This window comes from Stenella coeruleoalba (assembly GCF_951394435.1).
Source record: "Stenella coeruleoalba genome assembly, chromosome: 11".
Taxonomy (NCBI): domain Eukaryota; kingdom Metazoa; phylum Chordata; class Mammalia; order Artiodactyla; family Delphinidae; genus Stenella; species Stenella coeruleoalba.
In genome coordinates, this window is record NC_137157.1 from 4,550,540 (window position 1) to 4,578,189 (window position 27,650).

The window sequence follows — 27,650 nt, forward strand, 5'->3', positions numbered from 1 at the left end:
TTTGTTCCTTTTTTCAGTGCTGGTAATACCATCTAAATCACCGCCGCCTCCTGCCTTGAAAGGCATCAACTTTACATTGAAATGTCCCTTCGGTGACACGGAGCTCAGTGTAGACCCTTTTCTCTGCCTGGGCTGTTCTCTCTGTCTCGTAACTTGGACTCGTGGATCGCCGGTGATCCTTGAGTAGGACCACGGTTTTGTTCTAACGCAGTACACCCACATTCCTGAAAACCCCGGCGCCATGCAAAAGTGCACAATGAAAACCACCGGCTGATGGGAAACATGGGGTCCAAAAAAAAAAAAGACAGGAACTTAATAAATATCTGGTTTTATACACACTAAGTAGTTAAGCAATTCACAAATACTAGAGCATATATGGCACTTCATCTCAAAACACGCAGACGTTGGCTTGTGAAATGGGCAACCCATCGGGTGAAGCTTGCTGCTGAGGTCGAGTGGGGGAAGGCTCGTCTGAGGAAGCTGAGGGCTGGGCGGCGTGTCCCCCGCAGCTCTGTGCAGCCGGCTGCAGTCTCCCGCCTTCACCTAGAGCAGGTCCAGCAAACTTCTTTAAGGGCCAGAGAGTCATACGTATTTCAGGCTTCGATGAGGAAGCAAAGAGGCTATTGCGTAGGTGTCTGTGTAACTATTATTTAAAATATAACCATTTAAAAATGTAAAAACTATTCCAGCTTGAGGCAGCAAACAAATCCATACTTAGTCACTCCCTGACTCAGTGTTTCTCAGAAGCAAAATTATAAGTAAGTGAGCGAGTTATGCTCAGATTGTTTCTTTCTAACATATCAATCTTGTTGGAATAAATCTGCATTCTAAAATAAGAATCACAGCAGAACTGACTAGATATATTCACTCATTACAACAAGAAGGCCTCCGATTCTTCAGCGTGGCACTCATAGCTCGTCTTGAACTGGCTCCACTTTACTTTTCCAGTTTTATATCCTGTTTCACATCATTTTCCATGCTTGTAATATTGCTACACCCTATGTATGACCAACTTTCAAATTCACGTATCTTGCCCGGATTGCACTTTATAAATGTGTCTTTTTTAAAAAAGCCAACTTGGTTTGCTTTTCAAGAAGTTTAATAAACACATTCAAGTAATCAGTTTCACAACTGAGTGGCAACTCAAGGTAAAAATTCTCATTAAATACCTGATACCATACCTTGTCATAACTAAAGAAAAGTTGAGCAAACAGAATTGAAGGTAAAATTTTATTTCTGACCAGAGTAACATAAAAGGTTTGTTTTCCATGCTTCAAAAAGAAAAAAAACAAAAAAGGTCTTAAGCAACTCTCTGGCTTGTCTCTCATTCCCTACACATCCCAACTTCATGCTTCACTTTCCCTAAACCCGTGGGGAGCTACAAGACAGGCAGCCTTGACACAGAAACCAAGCAGGGACAGCGCCAGGGCCACAGAGCAACTCCCTGGGCACGAGCACGCAGCTCAGCACGCCATCTGCCCTGACAACGTCTAAAGTGTTACAGACCCTTGGCAAGTTTTGCCTACTTCACTCTGTGCAAATCCTTTAATATGGGCTGTGGGGAGAGGATTTTGAGAAGAACAGAAAGGTTGGACCTTAACCCATAGAAAAAAGGCTTGGAAAGCTTGGAATTTAAAAGTTTAGAACTTGGTCTTGTGCTCCACTTATAAATTCTCAGTTATCCATTGCATGACACACTTGGACACTGACCTGTGCGTCTGAAAAGGCCCTCTGGCTCCTGGAGACTTCACTTCTTAGTAACAGTTAGACCTGCCATTCTTTAGAGACCAAGTACTAACTGAAATTACACAACTCCAAAGAAGCCTACAGGTCAAGTCATTCTTAAAACATACCGCTCTCACTGGTGGACTCAGTGCCTTCAGTTTCCGTTCCTTCTTTACTATTTAACAATGTAACAAACACACTTCTAATTTTTTTTCTACACTAACGGATGTTTCCACAAGAATTATAAAATTTAAGTGTCTAGTGTCTAGTGTCTTATTTTCTCTTTGGCAACTACTGTTGCTTGGACAGTCTTTACTTTTCCCCCTTTTATTAGAGAAAAAAACCACCTGACAGAGGGCATATCAAATGGGAGTCGGGAATACCAGGTATGTCCCTGCCCATTGATTTGGTCCCTGAGGTAGTTGTGTATCAGTCCTCACAAAGGACACCTGCCGTGTATGCGTCACCTCCCAAGCAGTTCAACACAACGCCTAACTCCCTCACCCAGCCTCTGAGGGCCACACACCCGCATGGCTCTTTTGGGGTATTTGACGGTTCAGATCAAGAGGTCCTGTGTGGAGTTCTCTAACATTCCTCATCGTTTGGGATGGCACTGTGGTTACAGAAGGCTGGTTTTCAAGTTGCAGGTTTTATTGGTCTTAAAGATTTCAAGACCCTCCAGCATCATCTGTTTAAACAAAAAGAAAGGAATACCAAAACATTAAAGTTGACCTTAAAAAGGTATCTGCCGTGGGATTTTTATTTCAAAAACTGATTATGGTTTTTCTTATGTGCTAAAGACTTTGAAAATACCTCCATAATGGAAATAGTGGCCACTGTCTAAAAATGGCTTTCTGAGTTATAAATACCACCACAGGACAAAGTAAATGATAACATTAGATTTGCAAAGCTCTCTGGAAGTCTCGACCCGAGAATGTGAGTGCTTCTCCCCTTCTCAGCGGACTGGAAGTGAGGGGCAATTTCAGCGCACACAGGGCGGGAGCCTGGTGACTTGTAGACAAGAGTGAAGGTTCAGGGTATGTGCACAACGGGACTGCCTGCAGGTGGGAGCCTGCTGTGCTGCTCTGAGCCCTCCAGCCTGCATGTATGGCCAGCAGCACTGAGAAGAACCTTGGTCTCACCCACATGCAGAGCAGGACAAAGCTTTCTGTAAGAAAGACCAGAGGGCGCGCTCTACAGACAGACCTGCTTGGAGAGGAGGCTGCCGGTGTGGGTGCTGGCATCCAGGGGATCCCCAAGGAGCCCACAGACTGGCTTGCCCACTGCTCTGGAGCCAAGTCCACCAGGCAGTCCGCCCTGCTGCCCTATACACACACCACCAATTCAGAGGGCGGCCTGGGGCAGAAAAGCTACGCATACGCAGCAGCAGCCACGGCAAATCCACGGCAGACTGCGGCACAGTCACCCGGGCCCACCTTCTTCTTAAATGCTGGCAGGCAACTGGGGAGCCCCAGACATGGGGAAACACGCAGCAGGAAGGAGACTAGAGGAAGAGAGTCTCTTGTCCTGGAGGGAACAACTCGAAGAACACTAGTTTTATTTTTTTTATTTAGTTACAGATGTCCCTAACTACTGGATTCACAATCCAAATATTTGCTAAAAGTCTGCAAAGAATTTTATCCAAAATACTATCAAAATGGAATTCTTCCTCTAAAGATATGTGCACTGTAGTTGTGCAAAATGTAAGGGGGGTGGGCGCAGTGTCAGCCGCGGTTGGAACTCAGCCGGCCCCTCAAAAGGCTCGTCAACACTCACCGCCACCACCGCCAGCCAGCAGGAGCCACCACCTCACCTGTCTCCTCCTCCCACCGGGCCCAACTCACTCTGCAGGCAGCCACTGAGAAAACTGCCATGTTTGCTTACTTGTTTAACGTTTATTATGAATTTTTACATCCATAACAAACTATTTCAACAGTCCACGTCCCTTGTGGTGTAGAAGGAAAATGCAGTATCACAGTACTGCTCAAACGTATGCACTGCGGACCTAACTGAAATGTTAGTAAGTAACTGGTAGCACGTTAAATGCTTCATAGCCCTCCGAAATTCTTGGTGATTATATTGGTGTTTAAGAGTGTTTTACTGAGGTTTTCTCATCTAATAAAAAATAAACTCTGTTATCCGAAAATCCTCTATTCTCATGTTTTCAGGAACAGAGTAGTCAGATAACCAGGGAAGTCTCTGGTATCTCTAGAGATTTGAAAAGATACCGTAGTCCTAAAACAACAGATGCTGTGAGAAAAACTAAATCAGAAAACACGAGCTGTCAGAAATGAACAATAACACCCAAAATAAAAATTTAACACCCAAAATTAAAAAGAAAAGGGTGGAACATATTTTGAGAATCCTCCAGAAAGTTTTTGAAGAAAATTAAGACATTAGAGAAAACACAGTAGAAATCAGTCCAGGAGGTCCCAACTAATATGACTGAAGGAAGAGGGAACAGAGGAGCCCGATTATTCCAGAACTGAAGGGAAGAAAACACTGAGCAAGGTATATAAAAACCTTGCTCACCTATACACATCCTCATGAAGTTTCTAAATAGCAAGGAAAAAGAAGATCCTAAAAGCTTCCAGAAAAGAAAGAACAGGTCACCTACAAATCACAGAGACCTGGGTTGCAGCAAACCCTCTTCAACAGGAAACCTGGCCGCTTAAGACAGCGGAGTTCCAAGGGGGATTCATGAATTAAGAATCCCACGCTCCAACCAACAGTGATGAGCCGGTCCTCGGGGGGCTGGGGGCTGTGGGGGCTACCGGAGGAGGTTCTGGCAGCAGTGGGTGCGGTGGGCAGAAGGCAGACCTGGGCGGTAATCCAGGACAGCAAGGAAGGGGGCTCCAGGGTGACACGCCTGCAGGTGGTCAGGGGATGACTCGGAAAATGAGGGGCAGTATGACTGAGAGAATACGTACATTTAAAAACGTTGTGAAATGTGATTTTTGGGGGACAATAAGGAGAAAAGAATCTAGAAACTCCCCCCAAAATAAAAGCAACACAAACACCACCAATACGCAACAACCAAAAATGGGAGCGTGATTAATGGAACGTTAGGGAAAGAAACACACTGGACCTTGATTCTAAGAACACGTCCCACAGCTGGCACAGCAGTCACGGCACTGGACCCATGAACACAACACGCAGCTGGCTGACCAGGAAAAATACTTGCTGTGTTTTTAAGCAACTATTGTTTTCCAACTTTTAGAACCGACCTATAGACAAACTGGAGGGCTTCTTTCCCCTCAGTCCGTGACCACGATGATCAACACTGACGATGTAAAAACTGGTGGGCTTTGGGAGTGAGACGAGGAAGGGGAGGCGAGAAGGGTAGGGGCCGTTACAGCTGCATCTTCATATCGAGAGGTCAGAAAACATAAATGCACTATTTAAAGAAAGAAAGTACAGACTAGGGAAACCTGGAAGAAAGAGAGGGAGGGAATGCTAGATCCCCTTTCCTAGGGGTGACAGAGATTGTCTGTCTAAATAAACAGTTCAACTAAATATTTAAATAGTTTAAATAAATCTCATTCAGTGATAGAGGTAACAAAAAACACATGATTAAAAGTGGTTTTCTCTGGAAACTAAGGACATAAATCAGGATAGTGGTCACCCTCGGGTGGCGAGGGAGTGACTAAAAAGTGATGGGGCCTGGGGCAGGCAGGGGCAGGCTCCTGACACCGTTTCGTTTCTTGAACTGGAGGTAACCAGGGAGTTTTCGCAATTGTGTATTCACTTTGTGAAAACTCACTGGGCTGCTTACAATTTGTGTACTTGGCGAGTTTTTCTTCAATAACATGCTAACTTAAATAAACAAATTGTTAAAGTAGGAACCTCTGGGCAGTTGGAATGATCTATGTATCATTCCTTCCACTAAGAGGCTGGGGTATTAAAGCAAAGCACTATGACTGAAAACACCTCCAAATAAGGCCAATCTGCAAAAAAGAAAAGACATTACAGGGCTTCCCTGGTGGCGCAGTGGTTAAGAATTCACCTGCCAACGCAGGGGACACGGGTTCAAGCCCTGGTCCAGGAAGATCCCACATGCCGCAGAACAGCTAAGCCCGTACGCCACAACTAATGAGCCTGCACTCTAGAGCCTGCGAGCCACAACTACTGAGCCCACGTGCCACAACTACTGAAGCCCGCGCGCCTAGAGCCCGTGCTGTGCAACAAGAGAAGCCACCCCAATGAGAAGCCCGCACTCGCTGCAATGAGAGAAAGCCTGTGCGCAGCAACAAAGACCCAACGCAGCCATAAATAAATAAATAATTTTTTTTAAAAAAAGAAAAGACGTTATACCAGTATCTGATTGTCTGAGTTTCTTTGAAACTTCAATTCCATTTTCTTCTAACTTCCTCTTTGCACAGTCCTGGCATGCATTACCTGAAAGATGAAAACTTTTATTAAAAAACTTATCTAAGAATGGCTATCATCAAAAAGAACATAAAGGACAAATGCTGGCAAGGATGTGGAGAAAAGGGAACCCTTGTACACTGTTGGTAGGAATGTAAACTGGTGCAGTATGGAGGTTTCTCAAAAAACTAAAAATAGAACTACCATATGATCCAGCAATCCCACTTCTGGGTATATATCCGAAAAAAACAAAAACTCTAATTGGAAAAGATACATGCACCCCGGTGTTCATAGCAGCATGATTTCAATTGCCAAGATATGGAAGAAAGTGCAAGTGTCCATCAACAGATGAATGGATAAGGAAGTTGTGGAATACATCTTGGAATACAATGGAATACTACTACTCAGCCATAAAAAAAGAACAAAATGTTGCCATTTGCAGCAACATGGATGGACTTGAAGGACATTATGCTAAGTGAAATAAGTCAGACAAAGACTGCATGGTATCACTTACACGTGGAATCTAAAAAATATAATAAACTAGTAACAAAAAAGCAGACTCACTGATATAGAGGACAAACCACTGGTTACCAGTGGGGAGAGGGAAGGGGGGAGGAGCAATATAGGAGTAGAGGATTAAAAGGTAAAAACTATGAGGTGTAAAATAAGCTACAAGGGTATATTGTACAACACAGGGAAAATAGCCAGTATTTTATAATAACTATAAATGGAGTATAACCTTTAAAAACTGTGAATCACTATATCGTACACCTGTAAAATATAACATTGTACAGCGACTATACTTCAATTTAAAAAATTGTTTTAATTTAAAAAACACCTATCTGATTTTACTGAAGCACTGACCAACTAATCCCTACCATACGCTACAGACGTCTATCAAGTTAATGCTTTTTTCAAAAGAAATGGATGACTCTGGGAGTCAGAGAACGCAGCTAAAATAAATGCGTCCTTTCCCACGGAGATAAGGGAGAAACGGAAAGCTGAGCGCGCCTGTTTCACAATTCCTTAACTGAAGCCCGTGCGGCACTACCAAGTTTCTATCTGTGGCTCTGCTGAGAGGGGCAGGGAAACCGGGGCTGCAAGGCCTCCGGCTCCACTGACCAGAGCCCCTTCTAACCCAAGTGACTGACCAGCATGGGGAAACCTGGCACTACGTTCACCCCAGGGTGGACGCCGGGAGCCTCTGAGCGCAGTCGTACCTGGTCAACTCATAAACGGGCAGAGTCGAGCCCTGCAAGATGAGTATGGACATTTCAACCACGTAGTAGATAGAAAATTTTACACCAACACTCAGAACCTTTGCAATTAAAATCTCTGAAGGGGATGGGTCAAATTATGCACCACCACGTGTAAAACAGAGAGCTCGCGGGACCCTGCGGTACAGCACAGGGAGCTCAGCTGGGTGCTCTGTGATGACCTAGGTCGGGGGGCGGGGGGGAGGGAGGGCCACGAGGGAGGGGGTATGTGTATACATGGAGCTGGTTCACTTCATTATACAGCAGAAACTAACACAACACTGTAAAGGAATTATATCCGATTAAAAAAAAAAACTAACTACATCTTAGACCCAACGGTATGATACAAGTAGACTCCTGTTCTAATTCCCCCAGACTCTTGGTTCCAGGACAGGAAATTATTCCTGACACCAGTGGATGGCCCACGTTTGACAGAGCTGCTTCCCAGTTCAAGGGACCGTCATGCAGGTGTTGCCATCTATCATCTCTGGCGGGGCTGTCCTGACGCAACACGGGCTAAGTATTCAATGTGAGAAACACATCTATGATTTTATAAGTAAGAGCAGGAAAACACTGGAACCCGTAGGCAAAAAACAGGCTGGCAAAAGCCAAGATGTGCTTTACCGAACAACGTGGTGCTGTCCACTCGATCGGCATCTGGGGAAGAAAGGAGAACAGTCAGCAGAGGCCACTCCACAGCGCTTCCTCCTCTCCACCCCCAGGGCCGACGTGAGGGCTGAACCCCGACGTGTGAAGCCCCCGAGCCGGCCCGGGCACGGGGAGCTGCCACCACGACTGCGGTTGCTGCTGACCCACCAGCCCCTCCCAGCAGGAGAAGCACCTCAAGAACACGCGTACAGACGTCCCTAAGGACACGGTCACACATTACAAGTCCAAACGGCCTTCAGCCCCCAGCAGCCTGTCAAGTCCACTCAGCTGCCAGGGTCTGGAAAAGGGGGCCTGGGTGGGGACAGGAGGCCCCGCCAGCGGCGGCAGGCGCGGGAGCCCCGGGCGAGGCCCCGTGGGTCAGGAGCGGCAGCGCCAGCGCGCAGGCCCGCGCAGGGACACCCTGAAGGCATGTTCCACTCTGCTGTCGGTCCAGGACCCCAGCCCCAGCTTCAAAATACCTGGGCACTAACTCTCTGAGCCTATCTCATCAGCTCTAAAATCACCTACTTAGTAGCAGTGGATACTGTGACCAAAAGTGAAATAAGGTCAAGGATGTAAAATTCACAGCAGTGTGTAACACAGCAAGTGTCGGCTCCCTGCTCTTTCCCTTAGTAAAAAAAAAGCAGACTGCCACCCTAATGACACTTTTATTAATGTGAATGCAACTTAAGTCAGTCCATCTTGCTAATTATTAGCAATTCGGAAAAGGACTAGTGGGAAGAAGCTAGACTGCTAGACTATCTGTGCATTTGGTTCCCGTGATCTTCGCGTTATCTCTAGTCTTCAAGTTCATGGCCGGTCACATGCAGGCAGCTTTGTGGTTAACCCAATTCCACTGCGTGGGTGACTATGTCTGGGTTTCCTATTACCGTGACATGACAGCCAATACAGACCTCTTGAAGTCTGCCGTCATCCGTGTTTTATGACACCAAACTCAAAGCCATGAACTGCCCTTATGGCAAGACGAGCAATTTAAGTGCTCACTTCTCTTGGTTGTTCCTGGCAGATGATCAATTCCCCAAAGGGCCAAGGAAAATTACTTAAAAGGTGTGTTGCACTCAGCAGAACAGGGAAAAGATGTTATTTAAAAAAGAAAAGTCTTCATGAAATCATTTTGTGCTGCCGTGTTTTAATTTTTAAAATGTAGTGACAGGATAAAGGTATGAGATATCTGCATTTTTCAGGCTGTCAGTATCACAGCTGATGAGGCCAGCTGGGCAGTTTTCTTTCTCGGTTAAGGTAATCTGAAGCATGGCATGTCATCTGTGACGAGCAGATGCGTACAACTATATGCACAGCTTTGACGGTAACGTTCTATTTATACGCTACTACTGTCATACCAATAACCCTAATCTTCTATTTTTAAAGTACACAGAGACGTTAAGAAAAATAATAACTAGAAGACTGGTAAATCTAATGGCATGTAAAATTACCTCTCAATTTTATTTTATGGTATGTAATTTATATCTACAAAAAAGGGGGGAAAAAATGGAAGAATCCTATCAGATTTGTACAGTGAACAGTGAAAAAAGAAATCCCATACCTGGACTTCGCTGTTTGCAGATCTGAGTGGCAAGGTCTTGCACATACCCCGGAAAGTAGTCAAAGCAGTCCCCGTAGGACACGACTTTGATCCCACGCAGAAGCATGTCTGCCTGCTGCTTAAAGAAATGGTCTTCGCTCTCCTTGAGCACAACCATGTAGTGCTCCAAATCCGCCTTGTCCGGCACCGAATAGAGGAAGAGGGCCTGGAATATCTGATCACGGAGGGTCTCTCCGCAGCCCACAAACAGAAAGGATTTGGTGCGGTACAAGTTCTGAAGAACTTCCTGTGAAAGAACCAACGAGGAGATCGAGATGCTCATCTGAAAGTGAGTGAGATCTTACGATGTAAAGTAGATATTTGTGATTTTAAATCGTTGCTCCCTAACCGGCCTTTCCCAAGAGCCACAGAGGAGCAAAGTTAGAAAAGCAGCAAAAGGAAGGGAGCCCCTTCCTCTCCAAGCCAGGGCAAGCGGCCCAGGCCCCAAATCCACGTCCCCAAATCCGTGCAGATGCGCTACTGCCCACCCCTCCCCACCCACCATCTTGTCAGCGTAGTCACTCAATTCAAATCTTCTACAGTTATGTACAATTTTAAATGATTAAAACATAAAATAAGAGCATGAAATTTTCTTTCAGCTCCGAGCTGTGCATATGTAAGGCCCTGGAATTGACCTCTGTCCCAGTGAATCACAGGTGGGAACTCTGCGGAGAGGGGCCTGGCCTCGGAAGAATAGGGTTTTGGGGAGCACGGGCAGGAGAGCTGAGGAGGAGACCAGTGACAAGGACCCAAGGGGGTGGGCGTAGAGGGAAACAAAGATTATTAGCCGGGTCGCTCAGGCACGCAGAGAATCACCAGTTCCGACACCCAAACACCTCAGAGAGAGGTGCAGTAGCGGCAAGGTGAGGGCGTCACCCCTGTGCCCAGGGCGGAGGGCGAGGGAGGGAGGGCCTGACACTGCGCTCAACAGCGAATCAGTGAAGACCTGTGGTTTCTTAAGTGCCGAAATAAACGAGTTTATAAAAGCCAGCAGGCAGTTTCTCCACACTTCATTTTGTCCAGGATATCAAACAAGCCTCACAGAGAATGAAATTTTAAAACTAGGTTTTGAAAGCTAAAAGAGATTGCTAAATAGAGAAGGGGAAGGAGATGCCTGAATGAACAGAGAAAAAAGATGAGTAGAGAGGAGTGGCCAGAGAAGAGCGCTGCAGACCGTGCAGGGGCCTGTGAGTCATGCTGAGGCGACGTAACTGGAACCCCGAGTAAGAGGATCACGGAAAGTCCACTGAGCGTCTATTCAAGGTGCCAGGCCCTGTGCCGGGCCCTGGAGACAGAGCTGAGAGCAGCGGCGTGACCCGAGGGGCAGGAGGCCTGGAGGCCAGGAACCTGCTCAGACCACCGCCACTGCTGGCTAGCGGCCGCCACGCAGCCCCAGGGGTACGACCAGTGCCTAGTCAGGATGCGCGTACCATGACTTCCGGGTCTTGGGTAACGTCTTTGTATCCCGATAGGTCCAACACCATCCCGCAGGGATCTGTGTATAAGCCGTGAATGTGAAGAACTCCGTATTTGATGTGTCCTCTAGCCCACTGAAGGACCTAGCAAAGCGCAAGCCAGACAGAGGAAGAACACTGGTATTTAAAACAGGTGTAAGAGGAAAATACCCACAGTGACTCATGGCGTCTCAAACCTACCTGGGAAACAGGAAGAGATGCTTCAGTTTATATCTTTAAACCTAAGAGAAACTCAGGTGTTAAATGCTAGCTATTCCTGTCCTGCCATATCGAAAAGAACTTCTTCAGAGACCGACACCGTTATGTGGAAAATACCTTTAACATCTTGGATTATAGCACACTGTCAAGACTGATGAGCTTAGGGAGATGATGAAGGCTTTCACTTCTAAGTCACATGCTTTATTTTAATTACTGCTAGGTATACAATGTTTGTACACCCAGAAAAAATATACATACACAGAAAAAATAGTTTATCAAATAGCTCTAAACTGGCTTCATTTCAAGATACAGAAGATGCACATCACGTATATTCCTTTTATCTCCACACCACGGGCTCTCACATCAGCGGGCCGGCCTGACAACCCCAGACAAATGGAGTAACCCCCGCCCCTGCCCCCCACGAGCAGGTCTGAGCCAGCACTTCTGTTCCCTGCCACATGCAGCTTACTTCAGAGGCCCTCGGTACAGCAGGGAGCAGCCCCGCAGACGGCGCCACGCTGCTCCGACACGGGAGCAAGGTGTCCTGCCACGTGTCACGGGGGGCCCGCTCGAGGCGTCGCCCGGGGCCCCGTCACAATTCCTCGGCCAAGCGCCGGGAGACAGGCTGCCTAAGGGCAGCTCCCACACTTCTCCGGGTCCCGAGTAAGACAGCATCACAACGGGCCTCGATGTCCCTGCGTGTGGAGCGGGGCTGGGATCCCCTGCCCACCAGCAGTGAAGCAGGTACAGGCAGCGGCCGTAGCCGGCAGGGATCGTACAAATCCACAGGCACACATGGCGCACAAGAAATACAAGCGATGCAATGAGACTGTGGTCAACCTTAGCAATAAAAGAAATAAAAGCGTAAAATGTGCACCTTTCCAACAGGAGAAATGTGTTTTGTTAGGTTTTTTAGTAACGCCTCGTGCTGGCAAGACATGGGAGACGGAGTCCCCCTCGCACAGCTGCAGGAGTGTAGACTGGATCTTTCTGGAGAACACGTGGGTGATTCACATCGTTTGTCTTTAAAACGGTCATACCCTTTGACCCTAACAAGTTCTCCGGAACTTGTCAAAAGTGTAGGAATTTTCACTGTAGCATCATTTAGAGTTGTGAAAATATGCTCACAATGATAACTATAATCTAGTCTCACAATGAAATTACGTTTAAAACCATGCTTTTAAAGACAGTCTGATAGGAAAATGCTCACAGTATAATGTTAAGGGGAAAATGTCAGCACAAAAGCTTGGCGTGTGCTGCGGCCCGGTGTGTTCATTAATAAATAAACAAAATAAATTAATAAATAAACAAAATTAACCAAAATTCACAGCGACAGGACTGCAGGTGATCTTGCTTTCCTGAACCACAGCCTTTACCACCCACATCTCCTACAATGACAGAGCCCTTGCGGGTGTGCAGGACGCAAGCAGACCAGAAACCGGGGCAGGCAGACGAGGGGTCCTGAGGAGCTGGCGGCAGCGCCCTGTCCCAGGCCCTTCATGTCTCGTTCCAGCGGGAGAGGAGCCTCCGCGAGCTGACAGCACCCTTCCTGTGGGGCCCTCTGCTGGGAGGTGACAGCCCGTGCCACACCGCAGCAGCAGTGCAAACATGCCTGCGCCTCCGCCTCTCCTCCCGCCTCCCGCCCGGCGGCCGGCCCGCACCTTGGTCTTGTCCTTCAGATCCAGAGACACCATGGGCTTGTTGTGCTGTTGCCCGAAGATCTCCAGCAGGTTGTCATAGTTGGTGGTCAGCACCATGGTGCCCCTCTCCATCAGGCTGAGGATGGACTGCAGCACCAGCGGGCTCTGGATGTGCTGCTCCAGGTTGTCGAACACCTCCAGCAGGCAGTCCTGGAAGAAGCTGGGCTTGGAGTCGCCCGTGCGCTATGGAGAGGTGGACCCGGAGTTACAAAACCGCCGGCTCTCAGCCACCACCGAGCACCCAGGCAGGCGACAGTACTCTAGGCACCAGGGATGCAGTCGTTTTTTAAAAAAGAGAACACGGCTGACCTTGTAGAGTTTACTGAAACCCTGGGGGAGGGAGGCAGGTACCATGCAAACACGTCAGCAGTGATACACGCTGCAGGGAAGCCCAGCAGAGAAGGGGGCTCACTGCCGCGCGGCAGAGCACAGACGGGCCAGTGGTCCCGGGACGGCCTCCGAGCAGAGCGCCGGAGGGAGGGAGGGAGGCAGCTCTGGAGAGGGTGGTCCAAGCGGGGGAGGAGCCAGCGCCAGGCACCGAGGTCAGAGCACAGGTGGGGCTGAGGGCGGGAGAGGAGTGAGGGCATGTGCCGCAGGTGAGGCCAGACAGCTGACCTGGAACCAGATCACGTGGGGCCCTGAAGCCCACAGTGAAGACCGGGGCTCCCTCCCCCTCCGCGGGAGCCACAGAGGCACTGGTCTCCTCCGCCTTGCTGCTCTGGGGAACTGGATGAAAGACAGCGCGTCATGCTGCTGAGAGACCGAGCAGGGTCAGGAGTGGGACTGGGCCCCCGGATGTAGCACCAGAGGTCACTGGTGGCCTTGACCAGAGCGGCTTCAGGGGAGCCCGGCCGGGCTGGGTTCCAAGGGGAGGTGAGCGGATACAACAGCCCCTGAAGAGCTGTGCTGTGAAGGGGATCAGAGAGATGGGGTGTGGCGCCAGGAGGATGCTTCACGCACTCCCAGCATGAGCGCCCCTCAGCCAGCCTTGCCCCGGGGCCAGCAGGACGGCGGTAGAGCCTGACCCGTGCGTTCACATGAAACGCTTCTGCCGGCCCCTGCCCGCCCCCGGCACCGCCGCCATCGGCCTCGGGAGCGTCCACCAGAGCCCCCCCCACGTCCTCCCAGGTGGTCACTCATCCCAGGGCTCAGTGCTCCCTCTTCCGAGACTCTCCTGTCCCTCCCGGCTCTGGAGACCCCGCGCTGTTCCCGTCACGCGCTTCCGTGAGCCTTCGCCTCCTTCTGCCCTGAAGACCAGCTCCCCAAGTCCCTGGCACCGCACACTCCGGACCAGGGTGGATGCGAGGGTGGCATCCGCTCGCTGCCGAGTCTCTCCAGCTGCGCTTCTGTCACAGCTCACGCTGGGTTCACATCCACGCAGCTGATCCTTCCTATATCTAAATTCCTCCATCACCCTCCTCCAGCGATCCTGTCCCATCTCCGCCATCCACACCCCAAACCTTATCATGACCAGCAGCAGGACCCTTTCCAGAAGCCCTGGCCGGCCTCTCCCTCCCCCTGCCCAACTCTTAGCACCGCGGCTCCCAGGGGACTTCACCCCACTGGGACCCACGGTGCTGACCCACTGTCTCTCCCTCCCCCGCCAGCCTAACTTCTCCCATCACGCAGCCTAGATTCCATAATGTAACACTGCAGTTACTCCTGAAATTCGCTTTCAACTTCCCCGCCCTTCCCTGGCTTTGCTGGAATCCTTGGGCAAAACCCCAGCCCTGAGAAAACCAACTCTCCACTTCCTCTGCACCTGTTCCCAACCCGCTGAACACGAGGAAAACACAACCATTCTGACTGCCTCACTTGAACTCTTTTTTTATGGAAGTTCTCAAAAATACACAAAAGTAAAGAGGAGAATAAGATATGCTCCAAAGATTCACCTCCTTGACTAAACAAGCATCCACCTGGCTGGCCTCTACTTGAACGATCGGCCTCATCCGAGGGGTCCTTCGCGGGTCCATCGACTCTGCCCCTCCCTCTCCTGACAGGGCTCAGCAACTTCCTCTAGAAAGGGCCCGGAAGCAAACTATTTTAGGCTTTGCAGGTCACACGGTCTCTGCTGCCAATACTCAACTCTGCCCTGAAGCATGAAAGCAGCCGCCCAGGAACGCAGAGCTCCATTTACAAAGCAAGCAGCACGAAGACCCTGCCCCACGGTGCCAGCTCCCCATTAACACAGCACCCGCACCTGGCCTCGCCACCCAGACTCTGCTAAAGCCACGTATGGCCACATGTGCGACTCCGGCCAATGCCATGCAAACAGAGCGGCTTGCATGGCAGCCCCCGTAAGGGAGGACGCACGGCCCCTCTGTCCCCTTGCCACTAGCTGGCAGGCACACATCACGTACAGCAGGAGTCGGGGCAGCTAACCTTGAGCATGAGGTGTGGGCTGCACGGTGAAGACGGCGGAGCCATAAACGGGGGCCCGGGTTCCCCACACCGTCGAGCCCCTGTGCTCCGCTGGGGCTGCCACCCAGGTGTTGATGTGAGAAATGTAAACGCAATCACAGTCAAGCCACGTACTTTGGGGTTTCTTTCTGCAGCAGCCGAAGTTCTGCGTACTAGTTCTCAGGCTTTCTTCTCAGTTAACCCTCAACATCTGCCCACCCCAACTTCAGATGACAGCTATACTTCTTCAACAAACCTAAGGGAAAGAAAGCTGCCTCGGGCCTCGGCCGCACGTCCAGCTCCCCGTGTGCGTCCTGTCCCATGACGACCTGGCTGTGACCTGTGTGAGCTCAGCCCTTTCTGCACCCGCCCCACTGGCTCCAGGGCATCACTCAGTGAGTGTCCCCTGTATCACCAACCGCTCTTCCTCTGCTAGATCCTTTCCACCTGCAGACAAAGAAGCTCCGTCTTCTCCCATCTTACAATGTCTGGGAAGCCCCAGTCGTGTGAAGGGATGCAGCTGGCCTGCCTGGACCAAACGCAGACCTGTCTGCTCTGTCCCTTCGCTAAACGAGGGTGAGATCACCAGGCTGGTCCCCAGAGCAGCACGGCGACCTCCCTGAGACAAGCCCCCTATCCAGGCCCTGTTTAACAAGGACTGTTTTAGGAGCCCACACTGTGCTCGGCACCCGCTCTGTTTAAAGGGACGATATTCTGATGAACTGAAAGATTTCTGGCTTGTCAGCCCAACTCGGTGAGAAAGACACGATGCAGGCTTGGAGAAGGCTAAACGCTAGACTCATTCACCAACCTGGCCCACAGCCAAGGTGTCCCCAGTGAGACCTGACGCACTTGTGCGAAAAGACTTACAGGGGACATCTTCCGGATCAGGTCATGGGCGACAACCAGCAGGTCCCCGTCCTTGGTCACCTTCCTGCGGAACTCGGCCACGTCCCCGGGGTGCAGCACCTCGAGTTGCTCCGCGGCCTCGATGATGGCCTGGATGCAGCTCCTCCACGAGCACAGGGCGGGGATCCCTGGGGCCGCAGCGGCACTGACTCCCGTCCCCATGACCAGGAGCAGCTCCTGGGGCTGTTTCCGGATGAGGCTTTTTAAAAACTTTCTACTTAAAAACAAGGGAGGGAAAGAATGAAAGCCAACGTGGAAGTACTGCAACCATGAAGAAAACAATGCACTCTGGGAACATCCGAGAGGCGTCGGGTCAAACACAGCCCGTGCTGGACACAAACACCCACGCCACGTCCCCCCGGTTACACTAACCGCAAGACGGAGCCTGTGGCTTTTTCTTTTTGTGCATTAATCTCACATGTTCTATCCTCATTCCTAAGGGACTTGGGACAGTACTGTCTTATTCATCTCGAGTCCCCCATAGTGTTGAGCACACGCTTAAGTGATACGTATTTGTGCACAAGAAATCTCAGCAATTTAAATTCCTTTAAAACTGCAAAGGGCTTGTAAATACAGACTATGGTGATAAAATGATCCCTGATTACAGGGACAGAAAAGAAAACTCCTGGCAAAATGCTGGTCCTCTGCAACCCACCCCCCGGCAAGCACCCCCTTCTCCTGCGTCACTTCACAGAAGTGTAACCCGCCCACTCCCAGTCAGAGGTTTCTTTCCTGTGAAACGTGGCACCCCCAGCCTTAGACGTGACCCTCTGGTCACCTGCTGCTCGGTATGGAGGCCAGGCGACCGTCGCCTCCTTGGGCAGAAAGAGAGTTGCCTCTGCGAACGTTCCTTACTTTGGAGCAGAGGGTAGTTACCTGGCCCCGGAGACGCCCTCCCCAGCTGGTGTTCTCGCTTCGCTCACCCTCCCAGGTACCAGATAACATATAAGGAGACTTGTGATGGAAGCTATACACCTGTTTGAGGGTGCAGTTGACTTCATTTACCTTGATTTTTGTTCACTTCTGTCTGTTGTCTTTTCCACGGAATCCATCTGTAAATCCTAAAGAGATTCAGAAGCAATCGGTCAGAAGCAACTTCCACTTCCCAGATGAACGTTCTCTTAATAGTACCCTGGAAGAGAGATGAGGTGGAATTAAAATCAAAGGTCTTGGAGCTTTCTTTAAATTAGAATAACTGAAAAGCATAGTATACAAGAACATACACCCAAAATGGTTCCTAAGCCCCCATTCCTAATTCTGTGACTTAACAGGCCAGGCAAAGTCTCAGACCCAGATTCTGCAAAGCCCGACACTGAGGGGAAAATGAAGGGAAACTAGTGTGAGGGAGCGCAGGTGGTGCAGCGGTTCAGCACTGGGTGTTTTCACTGCCCCTTCATGACTCTGCTCCAGAACCGCTTCCAGGTGACACGAACACAAACGACTTATCACGGAAGGAAGGCAACGCAACGGCACGACAAAGTAAAGCCACACACGGGTTTCCAGGCCTGTCCGAGCTCTCGAGGGCACCGAGCAGTGCACTGAGAGAGACCAGGACACGCCCAGCAAGTCTTCCGAGGAGACGCCAGGCCCCCCTTGGCCGTGCTGAAATCCAGTCCAAGGGAATAACCGAAGTAAAAGGTCAATTCTTAGCTTACATAAAACGCGACTCTCGAATCAGCCAGGTCTCTATTGCCAGACTATCTCCATGTTCTATCGTTTTTCCAGAATCACATCCCCCCCCCCAATTCTCTACCTAACATTTACTGCAAAGAAGGAAATATACAGAAAAAAAAAGATTAAAAAGCCCATAATCCTACTACCTACAAGCAATGACTGTTAGCATTTCTAGAGTTCCCTCTAGACTTTTTCCTTTCAAATTTTTACATCATTTGAGACCATAGGTCATATCCTACTTTTTTCATGCATTTTAATAAAAGTATTTCTCTTATGTTATTCAAAACTATTCCTAAATATAAGTGTAACAGCAACACACATGAAATTCTATCTTGCTGATACGCTATCCTTTACTTTACCTACCTCCCCAATGCAGGGCATTACCATAACTCTGACAACCATCTCTGTGCACGAAGTTTTCGTCTATTTTGAAATTATTTATTTAGGAGAGATTTCTGACAAGCAGAATTGCTCAGTTAAGGAATATGAACTCTGTAAAGTATCTCAGCACATTACCGCCAAACTGCTTTCCAGAAAAGTGGTCAGCGGAACACCTAAGTGCCTGCTTTGCACAGCCTAACCAGCACTCATTGAAAACCACCTTTTCACATGTATAATCTTTTTTTTCCCCCTCAATTAGAATTAGGTCACCAAAAACAATTTTCCAGGGGAAGGAAACAAGGCTTGATCACTCTATGCGCATCTGTAGATTTTAAAGCTAAACAGGATCCTAAGAACATCCCCTGGAAATGCACAAAGGACTCTGTGCAGGTGCCCGTGCACATCTCCCCCCACCCCCGCTCATGGGAAAGGGTCCAGAGCGCCCTTCAAACTCCCAAAGGTGTCTGTGACCTTCCCCCAAATGTTAAGAGACCAGTCTGCAGGCGAGGAAAGTGCGGCTCCCTGATGCCCGTCCCCTGCCCAAGGCTGGTGATCGGCCCTAACTCCTTCCCACTGTGGAGTTACTATCTGAGTCATCAAAGGTCAGATTGTTCCATTTCTGTTTTATCTACTAGATATTTCCTAAGGAAAGGAACAGATATTGAGGTTTTCCACTATATTATATAATCCCGAGAATAAGCAACCTTGGGCCCCGGCCAGGAGATTCCAATGACTGACCTAACTATTCGTCGATCCTCAGTTTCAACAGCTATGAAATAGGAAATCCTGCTAACTGACCGAGCTTTGAAAGCTTGAGAACCTCTCATAGGAAAGATGCTCTGGATTCAACCTCTGGAGTCACAGAGCTCAGGAGGCCGCAGACTTCCTTTCTCAACCTTCCACCGCATGACGGAACTCAGAGTCCTTCCTGTTCAAGCCTGTGTGAAAGGTTAATACAAGATGCTTACTGGCTGACTAAGCCAACTGCCCCCCAATCCTGCTCCCCCAAATAATCTACATCACTTGAGAATAGTTACTCCTTCCCACCTGGAAAGGAGTCTTTTACCTCATCCTGCTCTACAAGACATTTTAGAATATTTTTTAAACAGTCACTGGTCAACCGATGGCTTAAGAAATCACATGCCCCAAACTGTCACCATTGTGAAGAACTTTCAAAATCTCTCTCCAGTTCTTTCAATTATTGCTCAGCTGCTTTCGATGCTCCATATATGTACGAAGGTAGATACAAATGGAAAACCTACACATTGCATTTACACATCTGCAAAAAGGTATGAACAAATTAAACTTTTGTGGGCTGGACTTAACTCCAGAATTAAGTGATTTCAAAGTTTTCCAGAAGAACAAGTTACCACTGCAAGCACTGAGCATGTACATAACAGGCGACAGCTTGCGCTCCTGGCTGGTGGTTTGCCGGCTGGAGCGCTCAACACTCACTCTCCTCCCGATCGTGATGAAAGCCTGGCGCTGGCTCTGCAGCACTTCCAACAGAACCGCACACGCTCCAGACTCAATAGGCAGGTGAGCCTCTAAGCTTCTGCAGCACTTCCCACAGAACCGCACACGCTCCAGACTCAATAGGCAGGTGAGCCTCTAAGCTTTAATACCGGTGGGGGTCTGTAAGGATCAAAGTAGCCAACACAGGAAGTACCCAATTACATTAAATCTCAACACAATAACGATGTAATGATGAACTGCACAGCTGCCCATATTTAGACGTTTACAGTTCATTATAACACTGCATGTTGAAAGACATTACCTCATTTCCTGTTCTTTCAGCAGCATAATTATCCGAGCCAAATCTCACAATGACTTAGAAAGTACCCCAACTCTCTCCTTGTTTTTAAACCAAGGGCCAAGCAGGAGATCTCCCTCCAAAGCACTCAGTGCCCGATCCTAGAAGTTCCTGTAGGCGGGCAAGCCTCTGGGGCTCTGCTTACATCCCTAACACCATTCCTCCAACCCAGTCAGGTTCCAGACAACAGGAACAAAAGCCTTCAGAGACCTTTTAGACACGGCACCTTTTGGCTTCCTTGGTGACCGTGTCGTCACCACACTTTGCAGGCCCAAAGCCAAGTCACCATGGTAACCCATTTTTTTTTTCCAGGACCTATCAGCATTTTCTGAAAGCAAAATCAGGCCCCAACACAGATTTGTATCAGCAGCTCCTGTCCTTTTTATTTAAAGCCATGAATAAAAGTCTGAATAGGATATTTTCTGCTTAAAATCGGAGATCATGAGTATTTTATGAACTTCAGAGTAGCCAGAGACTGCCTTACTTATCCTTTGAATCCCTAGTGTCCAGCACTAAATAAATGTTCACCAAACTGAGTCTAATGCAAAACAGAATAAACTACAAACACCAAACTTGTTACTCACAGCTAGCAAAACGAAGTCCCGCTCCCCAGCTCCCTAACTCCACTGCACCAGACTGTCAGTGACCTCCCCGACCCGCTCCATCATGCCTCCTGGTCCCCCGGCCCTCGTGCAGTTAGTCCCACTCTCACTGGCTCTGGGCTGGGTCATGTGACTTCTTTGGCCAATGGGATGTCGGCAAACAAGCAAGCGAGCGTTTGATAAGCATGTTGACACTGGAGCCTGTCCTCTTGGAACTCAGCCTCCTAAAGCCCAGTCTAGCCTCCTGGACGGCCACCGATGGAGAGCACACCAGCTGACAACCCAGCACCGTCCACTCGACAGGCATGCGAGGCTACGAGGGACCGTTCAACGCCAGGCAAGCGGCCAGATGACCACAACTGCGTGAGCGACCCCAGCGAGGCCAGCCTGAGTCCTGCCGAACCAGGCCCAGGTGCTTATCTACAGAACTGGCCGTTCTTTGAAGGGCTCATCACCATTCTACACAGCCAGAAAGAGCAGAGGGATGGGAAAAAAGACAAAAGTATCAAGACCAAAAAAAAAAAAAAAAAAAAAGCACAGATCAATGAGTGAAAAGGGTCCATAAAGTTTTGAGGGGGGAGGGAGAAAATATTTGTCGATAATAGTATTTTAGGGACTTCCCTGGTGGTCCAGTGGCTGAGACTCCGCGCTCCCAATGCAGGGGGCCCGGGTTCGATCCCTGGTTGGGGAACTAGATCCCACGTGCATTCCGCAACTAAGAGTTCGCATGCCACAACAAAGATCCCGCATGCCTAAACTAAGACCCAGTGCAGCCAAATAAATAAATAAATATATTTTTAAAAAGAGCAGTATTTTATTACAAGTAGCATAATAAAAAACTTAAAACGAATCACTTTCTATTATAAATTACACCTTCACTTACGTACAAACCCTGAATTAGAAGTTTCCAGTCTGTGGGATCCTCAAAGATATTCTTAAGAAAACTTAACTTCTTCCTGTAAATAATCACGTGGCTTTTCAGTGGATTATAAGAGCATGGAGAGGAGAGCTCCCAAGTGGTACAGCCCCTGATGACAATGAAGGAAGAGGGGCCTACAGCAGACATACGCTCAAAACATATTCCTCTTACACAGGGACATCGCAAATATTCATGAAAATTTCCAAATGCTCGCTTTTAACTCACTTGTACCCAATCCACAGTGATGGAATGAGATGCCCCCAGAATTTGTGGAAAAAGTCAGGTCACTGTGACTACAAATGACTTGATTAATGTACAGGCCTGGCAACACAGCTAGCTCTGGTATTACACTCTGCTACTGTTACAAAAGTAACCCACACTAAGAAATGATTTATAAATCTGCTACTCACAGGAGACAGGAGGCCTGGAATATTGGATTAAATGGAACCCGGTAGCCAGTGTGGTTCCTAAGGACTGGAATGTCCTCAAATGAGGCCAAACCAATCGCCCTGTGACTACACCCAGGCAGGTCTGCAGGCCTCCGCCAGGAAGCAAGCTCTTCCCAGCTCCATCCGAGTATCGCAGGAGTGCCTGGGGCTACAGCTCACTGACACTGACACACCTGGTCCTCAACATCCTCCTCCTCACCCTTTTCTCTAACTTGAGTCCCTCCAACTGCCTTTTTCACGCAATCTGGTTCCCGGTGTTAACTGGGAGGGGGGCCACAGAAGCAGAAATCATTCGGCAACAAGAGGAAGTTTTCAAGTACATTTGACAGACTTCTAACCACTAACGAATCATCTGGGGTCTGGTTGGTAGAGGTATTTCTGGCGAGTTTGGTTAGCCTAAGTAGGTTCATCTGAGCTGAAAACAAGGTACAAATGGACCTTGAATAATTAAGCTTCCAGAACTGCAAAGGAGAGGCTTGCCCTGAAACCACAACACCTGGGGCTCTGGTGGAGAAAATACAGAATCTGGAGACAGGAGACACCACCAATATCCCCCAGCCCCGAGATCGCTCTGAACCTCAGTTTCCATATCTGTCAAATGGGCATGCCATCATCCACATCACTGATTGTTGTGAAGATTTTGAGTCAAATATCTGAAAGGCACTTAACCTTAAGATGTTCATCTATTACTATAATCCACCTCAGCAGCCAGGGGCTCTCCCTCAGCAACAGGAAGCTTTCGGCTCAACACTGCTTCTCCACAATGACATATTCATTTAACCTGGATTCTGGTAAAACTTAACCCAGTCACTACTAGTAAGAGATCTTCAGGATGAATTGTTTTCTTCAAGTTACAGGAAATACAAAACCTTAATTTGAAAACATGCTACTTAACGAATCACTTTTTATTCAGTCAAAATAAACTGCAGGGGGAAAAAAGTCCTTATTTTGTAATGATCAAAATGTGCTCATTTGCTTCTTGAAACCAGCGCCTCCAAACAGAGTTGCTTGGGCACATAAGCTCAAACCGAGAAAACAACAAAACCCACCACTAATAAAAAATTTAAAGGCCACAGTTTAGTTCAAAACGCAACATTAATTACTGACACTTTCTACGCCCCTATTAGATTCAAGGGCAAACACTAAGCACCTTACGTGCATTCTCACGTAAAGCTCTCAACAACCCTGTGACGTGGCTCTTATTACCTCTCACCTGGCCAACGCTGACATTAAACCCTTTTAAGAGGCCAGCCACCATGCTAAATGGAGCCTTGAAGGTTTTCTCCAATCATCAGTGCAGCTCAGGAGGGCAAGCAAACATACCTGACATTTTACCAGGAACACTGCCAACATCTGAAGTGGTCACTGCTTAACAGCCTGTTCATCAGATGTGACATGCTGCACAGCTCAAATAGACACGTTACTTAACAATAAGCCAATAATGGCTTATTAAAATGTATCAATGCAGAGGCCAAATGCTGCAGCACCAGCATTTATCCATCCCAAGAGGAATAAGAGATGTTCTAGAAAGTAAACCTCCAGTGAAATCTAAAATTATAGAATTTTAGAGCTGGAGGGATCTTAAGGTTCCGCGATGTCAAATACTCTAAATAACAGATGTGAAAATTGAGACTGAGAGGCAGTGACTTGGTCAAGGTCCCCTAGGGAGTCCGGGGACAAGCTATAAACTCATTCCTGGCTTATGTCCCGTAATCTTGCCACTATCCCGGGCACCAGCTGGTCCACTGTGACCCCAAAACTTCATGTAAGGTACCCATTTGTACCTTTTTACGACCATATCTTTATAAATACCAAGCCACACAGTCTGGCTGATCTGCAGGTTCACCTGCTTCCTCGCTCCATTCATTTTCCAGAAATGCTAAGAGAAACAGCCAGCATTAGGAGACACTAGAGGCGGCAAGAAGCCTCGGGCAAACAACTAGCTCAGAAGAGCTTTCTGTTTGCTCCGGGCTGGCAGCTCCCCACACAGCTGTCCGGTTAACTTTAGCAAGCAAATATAAGATAAGGAACAGATAAGGAGGGCTCAGCTGGGAAACAAAGCCACCACTGGAGAGGACTTCATTCTCCTGGGAACGAGACCTTGAGGCTCTTTGAGGGAGGAAGTAGGATCCAGCAGAAAGAGTCCAGGCTTAGAAGTTAACCGAGTATCAGCTGTACTACTTAATATGGGGTCGAGTTACTCCGTCTCTCTGAGCTGTGTTTCCTTCATCTGTAAAAAAGGAATAATATCTTACACCTCAGGGTTGCTGCAAACACTAAAAGGGGTAACACTTAAAACAGCAGAGCCCACAACAGTGCGATCCCCACTACACCAAGTGCACGCAATGGGTATCCTTCCTGGATTTAATCAATTGAAATTAAATAAAATTTAAAACTCAGTTCCTCGGTCACACTAGTCACGTTTTAAATGCTTGACAGCCACACGTGCCGAGTGAACTGGACAGCACAGATCCAGGGCGTTTTCATCATCACAGAAAGTTCTACTGTACAGCGTCATCGTACCTGGCGAGTCTCCCTGCCCCTCACCCAAGTCCAGACCTCAACAAACAAAAGTCCTGTGGATTTATTCTCGATCGATCTCTAATCCATACCCTCCGCCATGCCTTGCAGTCCTCACAACTTGTCTGGACTGACAGCTACCCTGCTTCCGGTTTCAGCCCCTCTGGTCCCACACTGTCTCCAAAGTGACGTTTCTGACACAACACATCTGAACTCGTCTCTCCTTCAAGGGCTTTCCAGTTCCTTCAGGACCCCCAAGCCCAGCTTCCAAACACTCCATGACCTGGTTCCACTTCTGAGCCCCAGCCTCTCCTCTCCCTGCCCACTGTGCCACGTGTGCCCCTCCGGGGTGGATGCTGGGCTCACTCTGACACACAGTCACCCTGATGAAGCCCTAGGTGACCTATGGGCAAAAGACCAAAACCTCCCCTAAAAGGACTAACAAGTTCCCAGCATCAGTCCCCAGGCAGAAAACGGTGGGCTGAGACAAGAAAGAGCTGGAAAGGTCTTTGGGGCCTAGACTTTAAGAAGCTTAGCCGTGCTTGAGGTCCTCGCTGGTACCACCTGGTCCAGGTCACCTCCACCTCTCCTGTGGTCTTGCTTCCTCCAAACAATTCTCCCACACCAGACCCAGCAATTGTTCAAAATCACAAAATCCCTCTTCACTCCCCTCCTCAAACCCCTCGATGGCCCCCCACTCCCTTCAAATACCAAATCCTCCACCAGGCTTCAAGAGCTCCTCTTGCTTTGGTCCTGACTACCCTGGCCCAGCCCGTTCTTGCCACTCCACGCCTGAAACCCCGCCCTCTGCCAGGCTTCCCAGTTTCCCCCATTCTGGTCTCCTCTATCCGGAACACCTCCCTCACTCCTCTCCACTGACAACGCCCACCTTTCTGCAGCTTGGAGCTGGACCATCACTCACGCAGGGGGATGGGAGAAGCAGTAATTCAAGAAAGGGCCAAGGGCACGGTGGGCCTCAGAGAACAAAGCTGGATTCTTCCCACTTAGGATTCCCTCTAATAGCCCCTGAGGACCTTGCTCATTAAGGAGGTATTACATCTCCAGCCACGCCCCCAGGATGAATCTATGCTCCAGCCCACTTCTTGGTTTCCAAAATCTCATGTGCTTTGTGGCATGCCTCTCTACCTTTTCACATACTGTCCCTTTGCCTGGAGTGACCCTGGCAAACTTTTTTTTTTGCGGTAGGCAGGCCTCTCACTGTTGTGGCCTCTCCCGTTGCGGAGCACAGGCTCCAGAAGCGCAGGCTCAGCGGCCATGGCTCACGGGCCCAGCCGCTCCGCGGCATGTGGGATCCTCCCGGACCGGGGCACGAACCCGCGTCCCCTGCATCGGCAGGCGGACTCTCAACCACTGCGCCACCAGGGAAGCCCCTGGCAAACTTCTTTATTTCAACCTTCAAGAATCAGCTCACCTATAACCTGTCACTTTTCCTCCCCTCCAAGAAGCTCTCCATAACACCCCTTCCTGAGAATCTGACCCTCACCCCAGCTAAGTTCAAGGCCATATAAAAACTACCTGGGTGCTTAACTACCCCCCTCCATTGTGGCCCTGAGAGCAGGGACTGTGTCATCTCTGGCTCCAGAGCCAATTCCTGGAAACTTAGTCTTTTGGATCTAGACTTTAAGAAGCTTAGCCGTGCTTGAAGAAGCCACGGTCCTCACTGCCACCACCCTGGGTCGAGGTCACCTCCACCTCTCATGTGGTCTTGCTTCCTCCAAACAATTCTCTCCCACCACAGCCATTTAAAGAAAAAAAAAAAAAACTTAGCTCCATGAATGACAAAATTAGGAGACAAGCTCAAAGCGTCCTGATCCGCCCCAAGGCTCTCACCTACTTAGCTGGGCCACCCTGCACCACATCGGATCTGTTTTCTAGGCGCTTCTGTGGAGCCATGAGTCTCACCGCAGAGCATGAAAATTAAACCCAGTCCTGCTCTGGCCTCAATGCAACAGTAAACACGACGCCACGGCCTGCACTGAGATCACACCCCCTACCTGGTTACAAAGGGTCATCAGGTGACTCTACTTCTTTTATATTATCAAGAATTCACGAGCCCCCAGGAGCACTTTCACGGACACCGCATTGGTCCACGGACCTCAGGTTTGAGAAACCCAGCCTCGAGACCAGCAAGGAGAGGAAGGCAAACGGCAACTGGCAACTGAACCTCGGGGCCGGTGGCAGAGGGCAGGGCAGACGCCGAGGGTGGGGACGGCGGCCCAGGGAGCCGGGGGAGGAGCTAGGGAGAGATGGCGCGGAAGGCCTCAGGGAACCCTGAGGGGATGGGAACGTCAGGGACGGTCTCGGGGGTCCTGAGGGAATCTTGGGGGGTTTCTGGAACCGAGGATCCTAAGGGGTCCCGGGGCCCTGAAACGGCGGGAGGGCCTCAGGTGGTATCGGGGTTTAGGGGAAATCCTGAAGGGTCTGGGGGCTCGAGAGTCCTGAAGGTGTAGGTGCCAGAGGTGGCCGGGGACTCCGACAGGGTCTCGGGGGCCGGGGCGGATCCCGAGGGGTCCTGGGGGCTGGGGCTCCCGAGGGCGGGTGAGACGGGGGTCTTGGGAACCGAGCTTCTGGGGTCCTTGAGGCGGCTGTGGATCCCGAGAGAGGCCGGGGGTCTTGAGGGGCTCTCCATCCGGCACCCCCGGGCCTCCCCAACCAGCCAGCTCACCCGCGGCGCCGCCGAGACGCTGGTCGGAGCTCGCGCTCCCGCCGCCTCCTCCCGCTCAGCGGTCCAAGTCTCCGGGGGCTCCGGGAGGCCGCGCACCCCTCGCGCTGGGCGAGGCCGGGCGGAAGTCAGTCTGCGGGTGGGGGGACGGCGCGCGCACCCGGAGCCGGAGCCGGAGCAGATGACGCGCAGCCCCCAGCCGCGACTCCCACGGAGGCCGGCCGCGGCGTTTCGGCAAAACCTTGCCCCGTGCGCCCGCCCCCGCCGCGCGAAGGTTCCGCCCCAAAACCAACGGCTCCCTAGCCGCCGGCCCCGCCCTCCGCGGAG

At 49.7% G+C, this 27,650-nt stretch overlaps 1 protein-coding gene across 9 annotated transcripts; it reads right to left on the reverse strand.

Annotated features, from left to right (window-relative positions):
- Window positions 1–832: 832 nt before the first annotated feature.
- FAM118A (family with sequence similarity 118 member A) lies at window positions 833–27,634 on the reverse strand. Of its 9 annotated transcripts, none has more exons than XM_079938556.1 (9): window positions 27,327–27,634; window positions 17,288–17,343; window positions 16,244–16,496; window positions 12,935–13,156; window positions 11,031–11,159; window positions 9,562–9,847; window positions 7,974–8,006; window positions 6,040–6,123; window positions 833–2,413 (listed from the first exon to the last, which is right to left on the reverse strand). In XM_079938556.1, exons 2-9 carry the CDS (start codon window positions 17,332–17,334, stop codon window positions 2,394–2,396), a joined length of 1,074 nt encoding a protein of 357 aa, XP_079794682.1. In that variant the 5' UTR covers window positions 17,335–17,343; window positions 27,327–27,634; the 3' UTR covers window positions 833–2,393. The 9 variants fall into 9 exon arrangements, with proteins under 9 accessions (XP_079794682.1, XP_079794678.1, XP_079794681.1 ...); XM_079938552.1 differs by having other exon boundaries at window positions 16,244–16,499; XM_079938555.1 differs by having other exon boundaries at window positions 17,288–17,414.
- Between the last annotated feature and the right edge of the window lie 16 nt (window positions 27,635–27,650).